The sequence below is a fragment of the Mirounga leonina genome, unplaced genomic scaffold (genome assembly GCF_011800145.1).
Source record: "Mirounga leonina isolate KUSES-001 unplaced genomic scaffold, KU_Mleo_1.0 Mir_197, whole genome shotgun sequence".
In the NCBI taxonomy this organism is placed as follows: Eukaryota; Metazoa; Chordata; class Mammalia; order Carnivora; family Phocidae; genus Mirounga; species Mirounga leonina.
Window position 1 is genome coordinate 2,683,637 of NW_023270494.1, and position 16,733 is coordinate 2,700,369.

At 60.4% G+C, this 16,733-nt stretch overlaps 1 protein-coding gene and 1 long non-coding RNA gene across 2 annotated transcripts; one reads left to right on the top strand and one right to left on the bottom strand.

Annotated features, from left to right (window-relative positions):
* Positions 1-2,285: 2,285 nt before the first annotated feature.
* Positions 2,286-7,394, bottom strand: ENPP7 (ectonucleotide pyrophosphatase/phosphodiesterase 7). Its single transcript, XM_035026345.1, has 5 exons — positions 7,142-7,394; positions 5,714-5,859; positions 3,822-4,448; positions 2,943-3,168; positions 2,286-2,368 (listed from the first exon to the last, which is right to left on the bottom strand). The coding sequence occupies exons 1-5, from the start codon at positions 7,392-7,394 to the stop codon at positions 2,286-2,288; spliced, it is 1,335 nt and encodes a 444-aa protein (XP_034882236.1).
* Positions 7,395-9,310: 1,916 nt separating this feature from the next.
* LOC118024199 lies at positions 9,311-16,733 on the top strand. Its single transcript, XR_004683025.1, has 3 exons — positions 9,311-9,392; positions 10,252-10,422; positions 13,933-16,733. It is a non-coding gene; the product is annotated as an uncharacterized LOC118024199 (long non-coding RNA).

Below are 16,733 nucleotides of genomic sequence, written 5' to 3' on the forward strand. Positions count from 1 at the left end.
CTGGGGGGAAGGGCTGGGCAGGGTGAGGACAGGTCTGGGGGGAGGGGAGAGGAAGCAGGGCTGCAGGGAGGTTGGGAGTGGTGGGCGGTGGGCTGGGCAGGCAGTGGCCGGGACACTCACGTGAGGTTGTGAAGGGGAAGGGCCCCTGTGGGGACTCCAGACCCTCCGCTGGACCCAGGAGGGCATGCGTGGGTGGGGGTGGGGGTGGGAATTGTTGGGGGCGTTACACCCTTCCCCACGCTGGGGGCACGATCCTGGGCCTGGCTGGGGGTCATGCCACGCACACTGCAGACCCAGAAGGGAGGAGACCCCGAGGGTGCCTCGGTTTCCCCTGACACTCCGCCTGCTCCCGCCTGGGTAGGGAGGATCTTAGGTCACGGTGAAGGGCTGCCCTGTTTCTCAGGTGAGCGACAAGTCCTTCGGGCACTGTGTTTGGAGTGAAGAACCTGGCCCACAAGACGGCAGCCCTCGCTCGGAACTGGATTCAGCAGCCGTGATGACCACCAACCCAACTGGGGAGGCTGTGCCCACGGCTCTGAGCTCCGTGCTGGGCGTGGGCTTCAGCCCGATGGCCGACTCTGCGGTCTCTTCCTGACCTGGCCTTTGTGACCTTGCTTTGGGAGCTTGAAATTGGCCTCAGTGGGAGCACTTACACCACAGAGAGGGGAAAGGGCACACGTCGGGACTTTTACTGCTTTTGGTCTGGAGAGTGGGTTTGCTGGCAACCCCCCCCAACCCAGCGCAGTCACGAGGTCTTCCCTGTGAAGCTGCCGTTTCCTCGCCTGCGAAGCCTGAGCCCACCTCTCGGGTGTCGTGGAGAAGAGGCCTGGGGAATCTTATTACATCACTGCCTCACGCAAGGACGGGTCCCCCTGAGCACAGAGCGCCAGTGATGGAGGCAGCTGAAAGGACTCCAGATGAGGACTTAAAACCAGTGTTCAGACACAGCTCTGTCACTTCCAGGGTCCCGGGCTAGCCAGCTAACCTCTCAGGCTGCAGCGTCCCGTCTGGGTAAGAGGGGGTCTGGCAAATCATCTCCCTGGTCCCATCCAGCTCCACCATTTGGTGGCGAGAGCCCCCGCCCCACCACACACCCCTGCAGCCCCTCTGTCTTCTGGCCTCCGTCCCACCTCGGCTGCCACGTTCCTGTCTCTCCTCGGGGCTCAGTGAGTGGCTCTGTCCCTCCCCGGGCAGCCCAGGCCCCGAGTTGCAGATGCAGCCTTCATATCACATCTGAATCTGCCCCTGCTCACAAACCTTGAAAGCTATCTTGAACCCGTCCATTTTGCACCATCTCCGCTCTGCCCCCAAGATGTTCTGCCCAGACCCCGAGGGACTGTCCTAAGTTGCCGTCCCTCCTCCCGAGCCTGGCGGTCCTGTGTTCCTTTAGTCATTGGTGTCGAATCAGGTGCATCCCCGTGTCACTTGGCTGGGGGTCCCCGCTGCCTGTCAGGGAAGCCTGCTCCCTCTGTCCACGGAGAGCTCATCATGTACTGTCCTTGCTTACCAGCCTCCAAGCACGGGCCTCCCTTCTCGTCCACAGACACGAGGGCCAGGCCCACCTCGGGGGCTCTCACTTGCCCTCCCCTGCCTGGGGCCTCATCCCCCCGCTGAGCGAGGCTGGCTCATCCTCCTCATTCAGGTCTCCCACTCCCCGCTGTGGCCCAGTCCTCTCTCTGCCAGTGACACCGGACCTGGTCCGTCACCTCGTGCACTGATTTGTTCTCTTCCTGTTGTCCGCCCTCCGTGGCCCCTAAATCACAGACTCTGGGGTGCAGGGCCCAGGCTGCGTCGTTCACTGCAGATCCCCAGAGCCCAGACCAGAGCCTCACACCAAGCAGGCTCCCACTGTGTGGTGTGAGAAGGAATGGATGATTGGCTTCTGCTCTGGCTGGAGGGCCATGGCACCGCAGGGCAGGAACAAGATGGGGCTGTCACACAGCACGCCAAGTCCTTCGAGCTGGCTCCGTGGATGTTCCCGGACCCCTGCAGCCCCCCCCCACACCTGACCCCGATGGTTTCTGGGTACTCCCTTGCCCCCGGAGTACCAAGGCCTTGCAGGCAGGCAGCGAGCAAGCTGGGGAGGGTTCACATCTCACGGGCTGTCTGTCTGCTTCGGAAAGACCCGCTGCAAGCCTAGAGCAGTGCGGCTGGAAGGGGCTTGTGGGGGTCTCGAGGACTGACTCCCCTCTGCCGCGGTGTGGGGGCATGAGGCTGGAGCAGCAGGGAGCCCAGGCCCACCCTCCCCTCCACCTCCTGGGCTTCTGACCTTGAGCGGTGGGGCATTATGCGACCTTGACCAGAAGAATCACAGCCACCAGCAGTCCCGTCACCAGGAGGGGCTGGCCACTTGGCAGGAGGGCAGAGCCTGAGGAAATTCAGAGCATCCAGTGAATGAGGGAAGTGGGAGCAGGCCACCCAGCCCTGCTCCTCGATGGTGGGTCAGGTGCTCTCCCCACTGCCGCCCCACAAGCCCCCCGATCTCGACTCTCACCAAGGCCTCTCCCCTGAGGAGTAGGGCCAGCACACCTCCAGCCAGCCCCCCACTGGGGTCTGCCATCTTGTCAGCTCCCAGGTGACCTCTGGCCCTGGGATGAGCCAGGGTGGGGGTGAGGGCGTGTTGGGGGGTGGCCGATAGAGGAAGACTCCTGGAGGGAGCCTCACATGGCCATGCGGGAGAGCAGGTCACGGAGAAGCAGGAGTCTGGAGGTGGACTTCACCAGGGGGCCTGTCCTGTGGGCAAAGCACCTGCTTCTCTGGCCCTCAGTCTCCCCAAGGCTGCTCACTTCCACCTGCTCTTCCCTCGTTGCTGCCAGGGGCTTGAGTGTCAGGGGCTTGAGATGTTTCCGGGGTCCAGGACAAGGAAAGAACAGGCGGCCTCACGTGGCTGATGGCGCTCCCTGGTCTGCAGCGGCCTGCTGGCGGAATGGGCAGCCCCTTACCTGAGGTTCCCTGGAGCGTGGGCAGCAGAGTGCTCAGGAGCCCGTCGTTGGCCTCGGGCACGATGCCCAGCAGATGGCACATGAGCTCGTACACATGGATGCTCTCGAAGGGCTCCACCTCCAGGCCCCTCTTGAAGCTGGGGCCCACGGCCCGGAAGATGGTCTTCATGTCCATGACTTCGTTGTGAAAACCGTGCTCTCCCTTGTTGAACTGCACGCTCAGTCTCTGCCGGGGAGGGGAGGTCCTGAGCCTCTGCAGGGACTCCCAGGCCAGCCCTGCCGTCTCCGGCAGCTGCACCCCTGTGGGGGCAGAGGACCCCTGGGAGGGGTTCACACGTGGGGGCAGGAGGGTTTCTCTGAATTCTGAGCCCCCAAAGATCCGCGGCCCAAGGGATGGGCCTCGGGGAAGACCTGGTAAGGGCAGACCCCAGGCACAAGGGGTGGTGCCTGTTCTCACCAGCACTTCCTTTCCCGAGTCCCTCTCCCCTGCCTGCACCTCCTTCCCCTTCGGCATCCCTCGGCTCTCCACTGACCACTGACGGCAGAGCGGGCTCCTTGCCCTCGCTTCTCTCTCATTCCTATGGCCAGTCTTCCCACACTTTACCCTACACGCATGCACACACACGTACATGTATGCACACACATGCACACAAAGCATGTACAAAGCTCATACGCACACAAATCTCACACATTTACACCCATGTATACTACACGCACACACACTCCGATTGCATAGTGATGGGTGTGTCCCTTTGGTGGCCAGTGCCCCTCCAACTGGGGACTAGTGAGAAATAGGGGGTGCTTTTTACAAAATGGAAAGAGACCCAGCCACCCAGTGAAGGAGCCTGTCCCGAGCCGGGCACTGGACAGGCAGCTCACCCCATGGATGACGTAGCCAGGGTCACTGTACATGAGCAGGGGGGTGATCCTGGGGTTGCTGGCGTAGTGGAGGGATGTAGGGAAGGACTCCTTCTTGTAGACGTGGAGTTTGGGGTGGGCATCCTTGAGGACCTCATACACCTTGTCCAACATCCCTTCCTTGGGGAGCAGCATCCCGTTGGGCCCATAGTCCAGGAGCTCAAACTCGATGTCCTTGAAGGTGAAGTTGGGGAACGCATGGAACTCCACCAGGTCCGGGGCCTGCTTGTTGACGGTGGTCATGCCGTGGTCGGACGTGATGATCAGGTTGAGACTGCCCTCCAGGCCGCTCCTGCTGATGCTGTCCCGAAGGTAGCCCACCGTCCTGTCCACCTGCATCACCATCTCCTTCCTCTGCTGGGACTCGGGGCCATACTTGTGGCCCGTGGAGTCTGGCTCCCCAAAGTAGAGCGTGACCAGGTCCAGGCCCTCCTCGGTGAACCACTTCATCACCGTGTCGATGTTGGCCCTCCACTCCGCCTCATCTTTGTAGTTGTGCAGAACGCCTTCCTTCCGGCTCAGTGTCACGGCCATGCCTTCATAGGTGACGTTCCCGCCAGGGTAGAAGAAGGAGCCAGTCTTTAAGCCCTGCCAGGGAAGGCGGCATTAAAGCCACAGGCCTCCTTGGGCTTGCCCCCTGCCCGTTCCTGCCGCGGTCACGGCTTGCCCCCTGCCCGCCCGCCTCTCCTCCCGCCGGCTCACTCAGCCCTGCTCCCGGCGCAGGCACGGGTCTTTCTTTTGGGGGAGGCCTTTTATAACTCTTATGTTGCCACGGCTGATACTGATTTTATAGAGGAGAGATCAGGTGCCCAGTGGACCCAGCATTAGCGACCTAATGGATATAAAAGTGTCCCCAGATATTTGGCATCCTCCTCGTCACCATGGCCCTGGGTCCCCACGGCTGAGCTGCCCAATCAGCCCTCCCCTTCTGGCCTGGAGACTGGCCTCTCCCTACTGTATTCTCGTCCAGGCCCTTCTACCTGTGTCCCCTTGCCTGCCCTTCCAGCCTTCAGCCTGGTCATCCATCTGCCTGGCTATCCATCTGCCTTTTCATAAATCCATTGCTGCTTTATTTACAGATCCTGTCCTTTTTGAGCCATACGTCCAAGCTCGCCCTGTCTGCATGTCCGCTCCCCAGCTGCCCTTCTGTTTAGACCGAGCACCATGTGATGCCAGGCTCTTAGCTCTGGCTTTCTATGCGTGAGCCTGGCGTCGGGGTAGCTCCTTCCAGAGTAAAGGGACTCTGACCTGAGTAGACGCCCTGCCCAGAGGGTGGGTGTAGGCTCTGAAGTTCATTCTGGGCTCATCTTAAAAACCTCCCTTTGACCTTGTTGAGGAGCAGGCACACCTCGAGGGCCAGGAATTCCCCAGAGCACTGCAGGATGGAGGGGTTCCTGGCTCAACCCTACAGCCCACCCCTTACTTATCTTTCGTCCTCTGGAAGTTAGCGGCCCAGCCCCGGGAGGAATTCAGAAGGGGGAAGGCAGAAAGCTGTTTTATTGTTAGGTGCCTTTTTGTTGAGTGATCTTATTTTCCCTGTGTGGACCCCTCTCCCAGAGCCAGGGGCCCAGGGGCGCCGTTTTCCTTCCCGTTGGGAGGATGGGGCCCTCCCTCTGCATCCCAGGGCTGCAGGGAGGACTGGGCAGGGCCACGGAGCCTGCTGGTGGATGCTCATCAGCACCCAGCACCCACCGCCCTCGGGGCTCCACTTAATACCCCTCCATGCTGGGAGCCCAGGATTCTGGGGGGGGGAGTAGGCCTGCATGGGTCTCACAAGGTCACAGCCTTTCTGGGCCAGGTCCTCCCTTCCCCTGTCCCCCGACTGCCGTCCGTGGGCTCGGGGCCAGCATTACCTGCCGTTGGGCTGTGATCCAAATGGGTATGCTGCCGTAGTCCCACCACGTCTGGATGCCCAGCGTGGCATGGTAGGGCAGCTTCACCTTGCTGGTGGTATTGTAGTACATGTTGTGAACCACTCCGTGGTTCTCGATGTATTTGCCTGCGGGGTGGGGGGAGGAGATGGCAGAGGGGAGGTAGGAGGTGGGAGGGCAGGAGGGAAGCGGGCAGGCTTTCGCACACGCGGCCGGGGGGAGCCCCCGTTCGGGGTCACAGGCACATCCTCTCCAAACCCGAGGTTCTATGACCTGTTCCCGTGGTTTCTCCACCAGCTAAATGTGCACACAGGGCAAACGCACGTGTGTGTGGATGTTATCTGTAGCCTCGTGGGTTTTAGCGAAGACCGGTAGTGACCCAGATGGTTATCAGGAGGGACTTAATGAGACAGCTATGGCCCAGTCATAAAGCAGAATCCCAGGCAGACATTTCAATGCACCACGTGGAGCTCCATCCATGAGTTATTTTCTAAAACTCACTTTTTGTGTGGGACACACATGCACTCGTGCTCAGAAGCCACAGGAGGAGGGACGATGAAGAGCATGCCCCCTGTCCCCCCATCCCCATCCATGATCTAGTAAGGAAACAGGTGGCATGCAGGAGGGGAGAACCAGATGTTTGCAGCAGGGGGCCCTGGTCACAGAATGCTGGCATACGGATGAGCCGTCCGTACTGAGTAGGGTTTCCCCCCAAGGTCACGTTGACCCGGAGCCTCAACATGTGACCTTGCTTGGAAATAGGGTCTTTGGAGATGTGACAAGTTAGGTTAAGATGAGGGCAGTCTGGGTCACGGTGGGCCCTACGTCTATGGATGAGCATCCTCACAGGACGAGGAGAGACACACAAGGGGAAGACAGCTGGGGTTGGAGAGACAGGCCACGGAAGGGCCACGGAAGCGCCACGGAGGCTGGGAGCCGCAGGCAGTGTCCTCTAGAGTCTCCCGAGGGAGCATGGCCCTCCTGACACCTGCATTCTAGACTTCCAGCCCAAACAGAGCCATGGAGGGTTTGAGGGCATCTCAGGGGCCGCAGTGGGAAGAGCAGGAGCCTCAGGCTCATCTCTTCTGCCTGTCTGGAACCCGGCCACGCTCACTTCCTCCAGAAGCCCTCCTGGGTTGCCACCTTGGTTGGGGGTCACGGTTTAAAACGGGACTGCTGGGCATTTTGATGCCTTGTTTAAGTTCCCACCAACAGTGGGGCTTGCTGATGACCCCCTCCCTTGGCCGTGCTGTGTCTCCCAGGGACAGCATCCCCTCCTTGGTCTCCTTTGTCCCTGTGCGGTCCCTGGGGGGATGGGGCTCTGTGCACACACCAGGCTCCCTCTGTCGGTTCCGCTAGATGCTCAGCCCCCTCCCTGCCCCCAGGCCCCAGCCCGAGGCTGACGCTCACCAGTGACCAGGGTGAAGTGGCAGGGGCTGGTCATGGTGACAAAGGCTGGTGTCATGTAGTGGGCCTTCACTCCATCGAGCGCCATGGCATCCAGGTTGGGGGTTTGTACGTCCCGGTCATAGTTCCAGCGGAAACCGTCAAAGGACACCAGCAGCAGCTTATTCCGGGAGCCCTTCCTGCCGAGCGGAACCCCTGCCCCTGCAGCCAGGAGGGTGGCCAGAGCCAGGGCCAGGAGGACAGCCGAGTGCCCCATGATGGGCTTTCCAGACATGAGGGCGTCCGGTTGGTTCCTGCTGAGGAGCAAAGTCCCAAGGTCAGCCGGGCCGGTCTTGCCCTGTGCCTCCTTCAACACGAGACTGTGCACATACCTGATTCTCAGGATGCAGCCTGGGTCGCCGCGTGCCTGCCACCCTGGCCCAGCCCTCGGGTGGCATCTGCCTTTATTGCCGGCAGAGCCTTCTGGGCGGGCTTCTCCCCCCCCGCCCCCATGCACACGTGTCCTCGCAGGGAGGATGGGGACCAGTCCCAGAGGCCTGGAGAGCAGAAGGGGCCACTCCATCCCGCAGGCCTGTGTCCCCACTCCACCTCTCCTAGCCACTCTTGGCCCCTGTGCCCTGCTCACCCTGGCCCCAGAGCACTGGGAGGGGCCCCTCCAGCTTGTAAGTTGGGGAGAGCTCTGGGGTGCATGGGTCTCAGGCCTGCCTGGGTCAGGGCTATGGTGGGCTTCCCAGGACCTGGGAGTCAAGGGCCAGCAGCTCAGCCCAAGGCTGGCTTTGTCTGTGGGAGCCCCAGCTTGGGTGAGCCCCCTTTCCTGCCGTGCCCATGAAGGGGTGTCCTGGGATGAGGCAGCCACAGCTCCAGCCTGGTGGCCCGGATTAGCGCCCACCGCACCTGCCCCCTTGGGTCCCGTGGAACCTCAGAGAGGCTCACAGATGCGGGTGATCTCACTTGTGGACTTCATCACACGAGGCGGTCAGAGGGGGTCCCTTGTTACCTGTGCTCATGGGGGTGTGTGTGTGTGCAGGAAAGGGATCCCTGAGTTTAGTGTGCGCACCCCCCCCATCTCTGCTCTGTCCGTCTCCCTCTCTCAGGACCTATGAAGCACGTTCTGTGAGCCAGGCAGGCACGGTTCTCAATTCGGGGGGACACAGCAGTGAATGAGACAGATGAGCGAATAAGGAAAACAGCAAAATAGTGAGGCTGGGGAGGGGCAGCACCCCAGGTGGCGGCCAGGGTCGAGTCAGAGGATGACGTGTGTGCACACGCAGAGAGGGTGAAGGACGGAAACAAGCAGTCCCCTGGGGCCACGCTGCGCTGGAGGACCTCCCGGTGGAGGTGTCCAGGAGGTGGTGCGCGTCCTGATTTGGATTTTCTTCATCTGCGCCCCTGCCAACAGCCGCCCCCCTCCCGTTGGCTGCCGCAAGCGGATGTGCTCACCACGCGAGTCCCAGCTCACCCGCGCCACAGGAGCATATTCAGAGCCTCCTCTGAGGTGTGGCCCAGGGACCACGGGTGCAGATTCCTGGGCCCTCCCCGCGCAACCTGCTGAAACACACCCCGGGGGGGAATCCTCGTCCAGCAGCGGCCCCCGAGCCCTCTGGCACCAGAGGGTGCTCCAGGCTGCCCTCCTGTGTCGGCTGCCCCGGGCCTGGGAGCAGGCATCTCTCGGGGGCCCTGGTTCCTTTTCTTGGCGGGCGGCCTGGGCTCCTACAGCCAGCGCGGGAGGGGTGGGGCTGGGCGGGGCTGCGGGGCGGTGGGCCGGGGCACAGCAGGTGCAGGACTGCGGGGTGCGGCACCCTCCCTCCCACGGCGCAGGGCCCCAGCTCCAGGGAAGGGCCGGGCAGCCGTGTGCGAGTGGGGGCAGGTGCCTTGGGAGAGCGCGGCGGGGCCGCATTTACGCCGGTGTTGGGGGGCGAGGACCAGGAAGGCTGCTCTGAGGGCCTGACGTCCCCGGAGGCCTACGGGATGGATCGAGACAGCAGAGTGAGCTGGAGGAGGGGCGGGGTCGGGCTGGAGGCAAGGGGGCAGGCCATGGAGGAGCCTAGATCCTGGGCTAGCTGTCGTCCAGAGTAAAATGGCTGCCAAGAAGAAAGACTACATTTCCCAGCATTCCCGCCAGCGAGGGCTGGCCACGTGACTCCGTTCTGGCCAATGGGACGAAAGGAAACGGTCGCGAGCCCGCCCCGGCTCTCCCTTGCGGGGTCTTCCTCCCGCCGGTGCCTGCCGCTGCGGGGCCGCCCTGGGCTGGACGGTGAGGGGCTCCCGGGCGGCGCGGGTGTGCGCCGAGGGGGCGGCCCCCGAGGGCGGCGTGGGCGGCGTGGCCCGCCCGGCTGCACCTCGCGGGCGGACGTGCGCGCGTCGTCTTGGTTCTGTTGCCTTGCTTGGGTTTTCGGTGCGCCTCAGCGGGACCCGGTCCCAGGCTCTGGGCGGCCTTGCCGGGTTTAAGCAGGGAGGTGACCTGAACTGCGGGCGGCCGCGCGGGCAGGGGGGAGGCGGGAGGGGCCAGACCCGGCCTCGGGCAGAGGTGGGGCCGGCGCGGGTCCTGGCGGCAGGTGCGTGCAGGGGTGCGGGCGAGCGAGGCCTCGGGGACCCCCGGCCCCGTGGGCGGTGTGTGGATTCAGGGCCTGCTCACCCTCGCCTGCCCGCCTGGGCCCGGCCTGGCGGCGGCAGGAGACGTCCGCTCCTCGCCCTCGCCCTCCCCGACGTCGCAGCCCGGCCTTTCCCCTCCGAACCGCCCTCGCGGCTCGCCCTGCACCGGGCTCCTTTCCCTTCCGTGGCCCCGAGAGCACTTCAGCAAGGGCGGGTGTCCTCGCCCACTGTGACCAGCAGTAACGGGGCATCTCCAGACCCAGCGCTCGCTTTACCCCGGATCTCATTCGCGCCTCAAGGTGGTTCTGGAAGGCAGGAGTTAGTAATGTGCGCGCTTCGTGTGTGGGGAAACCGAGGCAGAGAGAGGTTTCAGGTCACTCAGCAGGTGGAGGAGCCAGGGCCCAGGACCCTGCTTTGACCCACTTCTGAGTGCCATTGACCTACCAGCCACTTGGGACCCTCTTGCCCGGCTTTGGGGGGCTGTTGACTTCTTCTTCTTCTTCTTCTTCTTTTTTTTTTAGATTTTTATTTATTTGGGAGAGAGAGAGAGAGAGAGCACAAGCAAGGGGAGCAGCAGAGGGAGAGGGAGAAGCAGGCCCCTGCTGAGCAAGGAGATGCGGGACTCGTCGATCCCAGGACCGGAGATCATGACTTGAGCCGAAGGCAGACACTTAACCGACTGAGCCACCCAGGTGCCCTGTTGACTTCTCTTAAACATGGTGCGGCTGTGACTACGGTGGGGTATCACGGACTTTTCCCTCTTACGTTCTCGTCATTCCTTGGGGTGCGCTACCTAGGAAGGGGTCCTTGGACAAGGACGGAGAGGCTGCTTGGTGCTTTGAGTCCTCTTGCTGTCAGGAACGGCTGAGGCTGTGAGTCGCTGGTCCCACCAGCCATGAGTTGTCCTAACTCCTCTGCCCCACGGTGTCCGTTGGGTTTTATTTTTTATTCCTTTTGTGTGCTTAACAGGTGTGTAATGATGTCGGAAAGCGTTACCTGAGAGAGGCTAGGAGATTTTCCATGTCACACTTTCTTCGCTCTGCTCCCCATGGGCAGATCGTTGATTGTCTCCGACCGTGGGTCAGGTGGTCCAAGCGGCCATCGAATCTTAGGGCTCCATCGGTTCTGTATGTATTTTGTAATATATATGTTTGGGAATCTATACTCTGCAAGCTGTTTTTCATAGACCTTTTATCATTTCTATCTGTCACTCGTAACTTTTCCCACTCTCTTGCACACTGGTCATTCTTCGGGTAGACGGTAGACCCGAAGCTCCCCAAAGACAGGGCTTGCCATATTGTTCATCGTCGTATCCCCAGAGCCTGGCACGGGGACCAGCCCAGAGTAGGCATCACCCTGTATTTGTTGGATGAACAGATATGCTTAGAAGGAAAATTTGTGCAAATATCTATCGTACTTTTGGTTAGGGAAAACATTTTTTAAAAGAAACTCTTTATTGGACGACAATCTCAGGTTTAAGGAAATACTGCAAAGATGGTAGAGTTCCCACATGCCCCGCGCCTGGTTTCCTCGGTTAGTAACATGTTACATTCTGTGGTGTGTTTGCACAGCGCATGAGCAATATTGGTTTAAGTTATTATTCTGTTCAGTATTGACAGGCCCACATTCTACTCAGATGTCCTCAGTGCCTGCCCCGCTGCCCTGGCTCTGTTCCAGGATCCTATTAGGTCATCACCATGTCCCCTACATCCCTCTTGGGTGTGATCATTTCTCAGACTTTCCTTGTTTTTGATGACATGGACGGTTTGGAGGAGTGCTGGTCATGCATTCTGTAGAATGTCCCTCTGTTGAAATTATCTGTTTTTCTCTTGATTACACGGGGATTATGGGGTTTTAGGAGGAAGGGCACAAGATAAAGTGTCATTCCCATAACATCATATCAAGGGTACATCCTATCAATGTGACTCATCGCTGCTGCGCGACCTTGCTCCTTGGCCAAGAGCACGTCTCCAGGCGTCTCTGCAGGATGGCCATTCTTTCTCGCGCTCTCTGGTCTTTGGAAGGAAGGAAGGTCACCATGTGCCACCCACACTTCAGGGGCGAGGGGTCATGCTCCACCTCTGTGGGGGCAGAGTATCTACATCCATTATTTGGAGTTCTGAGCAGGAGATTGTCTCTTCCCCCCATTTATTTATCTCTTCAATAATTTATATCAGTACAGACTCACGGATATTTCTTTCACACTGTGGATTATATCCCACTGCTACCTGGTTGATTTCGTTGCTCTAATTGTTCTGTCTTTGGCCACCGGGAGCTCTTTCCATGGGCTCCTGGGTCCCCTTGTCATGCCCGTTGCTTTTTTTCCTTGAGCACATCCTTGGTCTCTGGCACCAGAGGATGCTCCAGGCTCCCCTCCTGTGTTTGCTGCCCCAGGCCTGGGATCAGGCATTTCTCAGGGGCCCTGGTTCCTTTTCTTGGTGCTGATACTAGAGACCAAGAGCTGGGTGTGGCAAGTGACAGTGCCCTTGTTTCTGGCCGTGAGCGACACTTTCTCCCTGTCTCCTGGTACGGTGCCTGGCACAGTGGGCCGGAAGGAAAGAAGGTGTGGATGTCGGGAGCAGGGTTTGGGCTCTGATGGATCTCCTAGCTTCTCCTTCATCTCTATGCAGCAGTTGAAGTGATGTTTCCAAACCAGGAATCACCGTCTCCCTGTCTGGCCACCGTGTAGTCCCGGGCTGGTGTGACCTGCCAGGGAGCCCCTGACGCCCCGGCAGGGGGACTGGGCGCAAGAGCAGGTGATCTGGCCGGGGGCTGTCCCCTCTGTTGGAGGCATGTGGAAATCCTGAGCCCACCCTCCCCATGTCCACAGTGACAGGTGGCAAGCTTGGGTCTAGTGGGTCTCTCCCCGTGCCCAGTCCATGCCCCTTTGGAGTGAAAGCGGTGGTGGTGCCCACACAGTTTGCTGGAGAGGAGCGTTGCCATCAGGATGGAGATGAACAAAGAATTTGACCTGGGGACATGGCAGATGACCCTTCCCAAACAGGGTCCCGGATGTCACCGTTGCCATGCCAGCCACCTTGGGAGGGGGTCCCTGTGAACCTGTGGTGGGGGCTGGATTGGGTGCTTCATCCTCGTGTCCCTGGGAGGCCTGAGCCGTTGAGCCTGGGACAGGTGTCGGGGGGGGGGCAGTGGGAGGCCACCAGGAGCCACACGCAGACTGGCCTGGGCTCAGCAGGTGAACCGCAGGAGGCACCGCGATCGGTGGTGTTCCTGCGGGAGAGACAGTGGCCTGAGGCTGGCGGTTCCCTCCCAAAGGGCCATGGTGGCCAGCGGCACTGTGGGGGGGAAGAAGGAGCTGAGAGACCCAGCCTCCCTCCGCTCCCTCTGCTGGAGGGATTAGCAGGCCCCCCCCCCAAGATGAGCACCCTCCCTCCGCTGTCGTGGGAGGCGGTCACCCCTGCCTAGTGCCACTGGGACCTGTCTGCTGGTTGCTCCCCATGACGGGGGCCTGACCTGACCTTCACGACAGCAGGATTTTATGAGTGCGAAGATCTACTTTATCAGTTGCCTCTGCTTTTTATTACCACTCAGGAGCTTTATCTCAGCGGCCACCTCGCCGCCAGCTAAATGAGGATTAATATTTTAACAGGACTATGTGCTGGGGGTTAGCAGGACTCTCCGGGAACACGGGTGCTCCCCTCCCTTGCAGCCTCTCCTCTGCCCCCCAGGCCTCCCTCCTGGTATGCGGGGAGGCGGAGTCCTGAGGTCGGAGAGCTGGGGCCACCTGGTTCCCGACTCTGGGATGGGGGGTGGGGGGAGGGCTCTGGGCTGTGGGGACGGGTTGTCTTGAAGAGCAGATCTGTCCCAGGGTAGGGATAGCCCTGCAGTGTGAGGTCCCTGAAGAGACCAAGGGACAAAACCCAGGTTCTCAGGTGGGGCTTCCTGGATCTGCGCACTTGGCCCTGTGGATCCCCGTGTCTGAGGGACCCCTGCATCGGTCTCCTTTCCCAGAGCCACCATGTCCTTCATAAGCTGGAGGAAGGGCCCGCCCCCAACTTGGGAGCTTTTCCCCATGGCCCCAGGCAGAGCTGGGGACCTTTGTGATTCTTTTGCTGAACTGCTCGTCACCTCTGTAATTATGAGTTGGTCTGCTTTTCCCACCACTGAGGAATGAATGAGGGAGGGAGGTTGGCTCCCTGAACGAGGGACCAGGGCTGATATTTGCACACTTGTGTTCATAGTGGTGATTCACAAGAGCTGAAACACAGAAGCAAGCCGGGAGTCCCTCCTCGGATGAGGGTCCGTCCACACGGTGGAATATCATGCAGCCTTAGACGGGAAGGACATCCGCACACCTGCTGCGGTGTGGACGGACCTGGAGGACATGGAGCCAGCTGGAATCAGCCAGTCACAGAAGGATGGGTAGTATAGGATTCCATTTATGTGAGGTTCCTAGAGTCCTCATAGAGACAGAGTGTAGGATGGGGGCACCGGGGGTCAGAGGACAGGGTGGGGAGTTAGTGTTTTAATGGGGACAGAGTTTCACTTTGGGACGATTACAAAGTTCTGCAAATCGGTTGCACAACAACATGAGTGCGAATCTCACGTTCTGTGTATTTTACTACCAGTAAAAATTTAAAAATAAAAAGACCCGGGAATCCTGGGGCCTTTCTGAGATGCCAAGGATGTTAAGGGGGGTTCAGCCCTCACTGGAGAATTCTAGATTCTGTGGTAGGTGGACAACCCCAGCGAGGCCCCGGCTATGTCAGGCGTTTCCAGATGAGGATAAGAAGGATGGGGTCCCCGCCCTTGGTGGAGGGCAGACCTGCACACCGAAATCACGGTCATAAAACCTCTACCCACCCCTCACCCCCATTTTACAAATAAGTAAAATAGTTTTAGACGTTTAGTGATAATTAAGAAGATAATTTTGGAAGTAATTCATACTCATTTCAGAACATTTGGAAAATACAGAAGAGCATAGAGAGGAAAATAAGTATATTTAAAGCTCACAACCCAAGGGATTGTGGCCACCAATGATCTTTCTCCTCGAACGTCATGAATGTCCACTTACGTGTGGGTCAGTGTGACATAAATGTTAGTTTGGATTTTGTCTTTCTCCCTCTTAGTGCTTAGTGAGTGATGAGCTCAACAGAACATCCTCGGCCAGTGTGGGGACGCTGCCTGCAGGGGCGTGGGGTGGGGGCGTGGGGTAAGGGAATTCTAGCCGGCAGGGCCCCTGAGCTGAGCACTGAGGATCGGGACTCCCCCAGGCCCTGCTGAGCCTCGCAGGCCTGGGACCCCTGGTTCCCCATCAGTGGTCTTCCTGTGAGGTGGTCCACGGCCACGAGGCCCTGGATTTAGGCCACTTTGGGAGTTGGGGGCCCCCAGCCCTCCTCCTCCTCCTCACCCATCATCACCTCCTCACCCAGCTGGGCTTGGGGCTGCGCCCTGGACCCCAGGCCCCAGGCAGGCTCCGAGGGCCAGTGATCTCCCCTGGGGGCTGCAGGATGAGACTCTGTGGCTGTTTCTGAGCGGAACTGGCCATTCTTTGGGGCCATCGCCCTGCTCGGAGCCTTCCGTCCACCCGTCCCTTCTCCGCCCCTGCCCTCCACTGGCTCTCCTGCTGGGACAGCTTGGCTCCCGTCCTGGCGCTCACCTTCTCCCGGCTTCCTCTTGCCCTCCGTTAGCTGTTCCCCACTGTGCTCCTCAGTGAGCATGGCTCTCCACCATTTATTCAGGGACACCAGCTGCCCATCATGCGAGAATGGACTCCCAGGTCCAGAGAGTGTGAGGTCTGGTCACCTTGGAGAGCTGGTCGAGGGCTGGGCTGGCTGGACGCCCAGACTCAGCAGGACCCCACCTCTGGATCTCCATTCAGGAGCCCGAGGAGGTGTCCCCGGAGGTTTGTGGGGGCCGTGGGGCCCCTGGGCGGGGTGTGTGGCTCTGTCTGTGCCCTCCCTGTGCTTCTGGCCGGTACCCCGCGGCACCTGCTATTTAACAAGCTCACTTGCTGGATCAGCATGAAGGAGACTCCTCCCTTCACCGCTAGACTGGCTTGGAGGACCCCAGAGGGGCTGGGTGGACGCTGACCACGAATGGGGAGCTAGCCTGGCTGGGGAGGTTGGGCAGTGGCTGAGTCTGAGCTTTCCTTGGGCCGCCCAGAACCAGCCTGGATTAGCCCTGCTCTTCCTGCTTCCTCTGGCACCTGTGAGCTGAGGGGTGGGTCCCGGGTCCTTAGCCAGCGAGGTACTGGCCCCGCGTTCCCACTGAGGACAGATGAGCGGGAAGGGCTCGGTGGCCTGGGAAAGATGCAGGGAGGGGTCTCGGGCAGGTGGCACCGGGCCCAGCAGCCAGGCCTGGCCAGACTACTGACCCTGCGGCCCGTAGTGTCCCCCAGCCCTGAGAATCTGCCCCGGGGAGGCCTCCTTGGCCTGTCCTGCTTCCCCCCAGCACCAGCAGACCCCAGCAGGTCCATTGCAAGGAGGACAATGAGAAATGAGGGCTTCAGCATGATCTGTCCTGGGCAGCAAAGGCCTGGGTGGGCATCTCCCCACCTTCTCAGAGCCCTTGGCCCCCTGGAGGACAAGGCAGGGTTGTGTGGGCGGGGGGAGTCAGCAGCACTGTCAGCTGATTGGGGCAGGAAGGCAGAGGGGGACAGAGCAAGGGGACCTGAGGGTACACTCCTGCCTTCCCACCCAGAGCCCCCAGTAACTTGGTCCTGTCTGTGGTTGAGCCCTCCCCAACCCCCCCAGAGGGGAGCCCACTGCTGGCTGCCACCCCCTTGCAAGCCCGGTCTCCCTTGCAGCTAATCCGTGAGGGTTTTTTCCTGGAACTTGCTTTGTCATTGTCCCCTGGGTGTTTTAGGCATAAATCTTTGCCTTTGCTTTCTTCTTAGAACTCCGGCTTATCTGGGCCTCTGACCCCAGCCGTGGTCTCCAGAGCACCCAGGCTTGGAACTCCCCAAAGTGTGTTTCCGGGGTGTGCTGGCTTTCGAGGCTTCCCTTCTTGCCCCAGTGGCTGAGCTCTGCTGGGCGGGGAG

Coding starts and splice junctions, on each gene's coding strand:
- ENPP7 (XM_035026345.1), bottom strand. CDS start 7,394: ATGGGGCACTCGGCTGTCCTCCTGGCCCTGGCTCTGGCCACCCTCCTG. Junction 5,860..7,141: donor CCACTTCACCCTGGTCACTG/GTGAGCGTCAGC, acceptor CCCACCCCGCAG/GCAAATACATCGAGAACCAC. Junction 2,369..2,942: donor CACGCTCCAGGGAACCTCAG/GTAAGGGGCTGC, acceptor GAATTTCCTCAG/GCTCTGCCCTCCTGCCAAGT.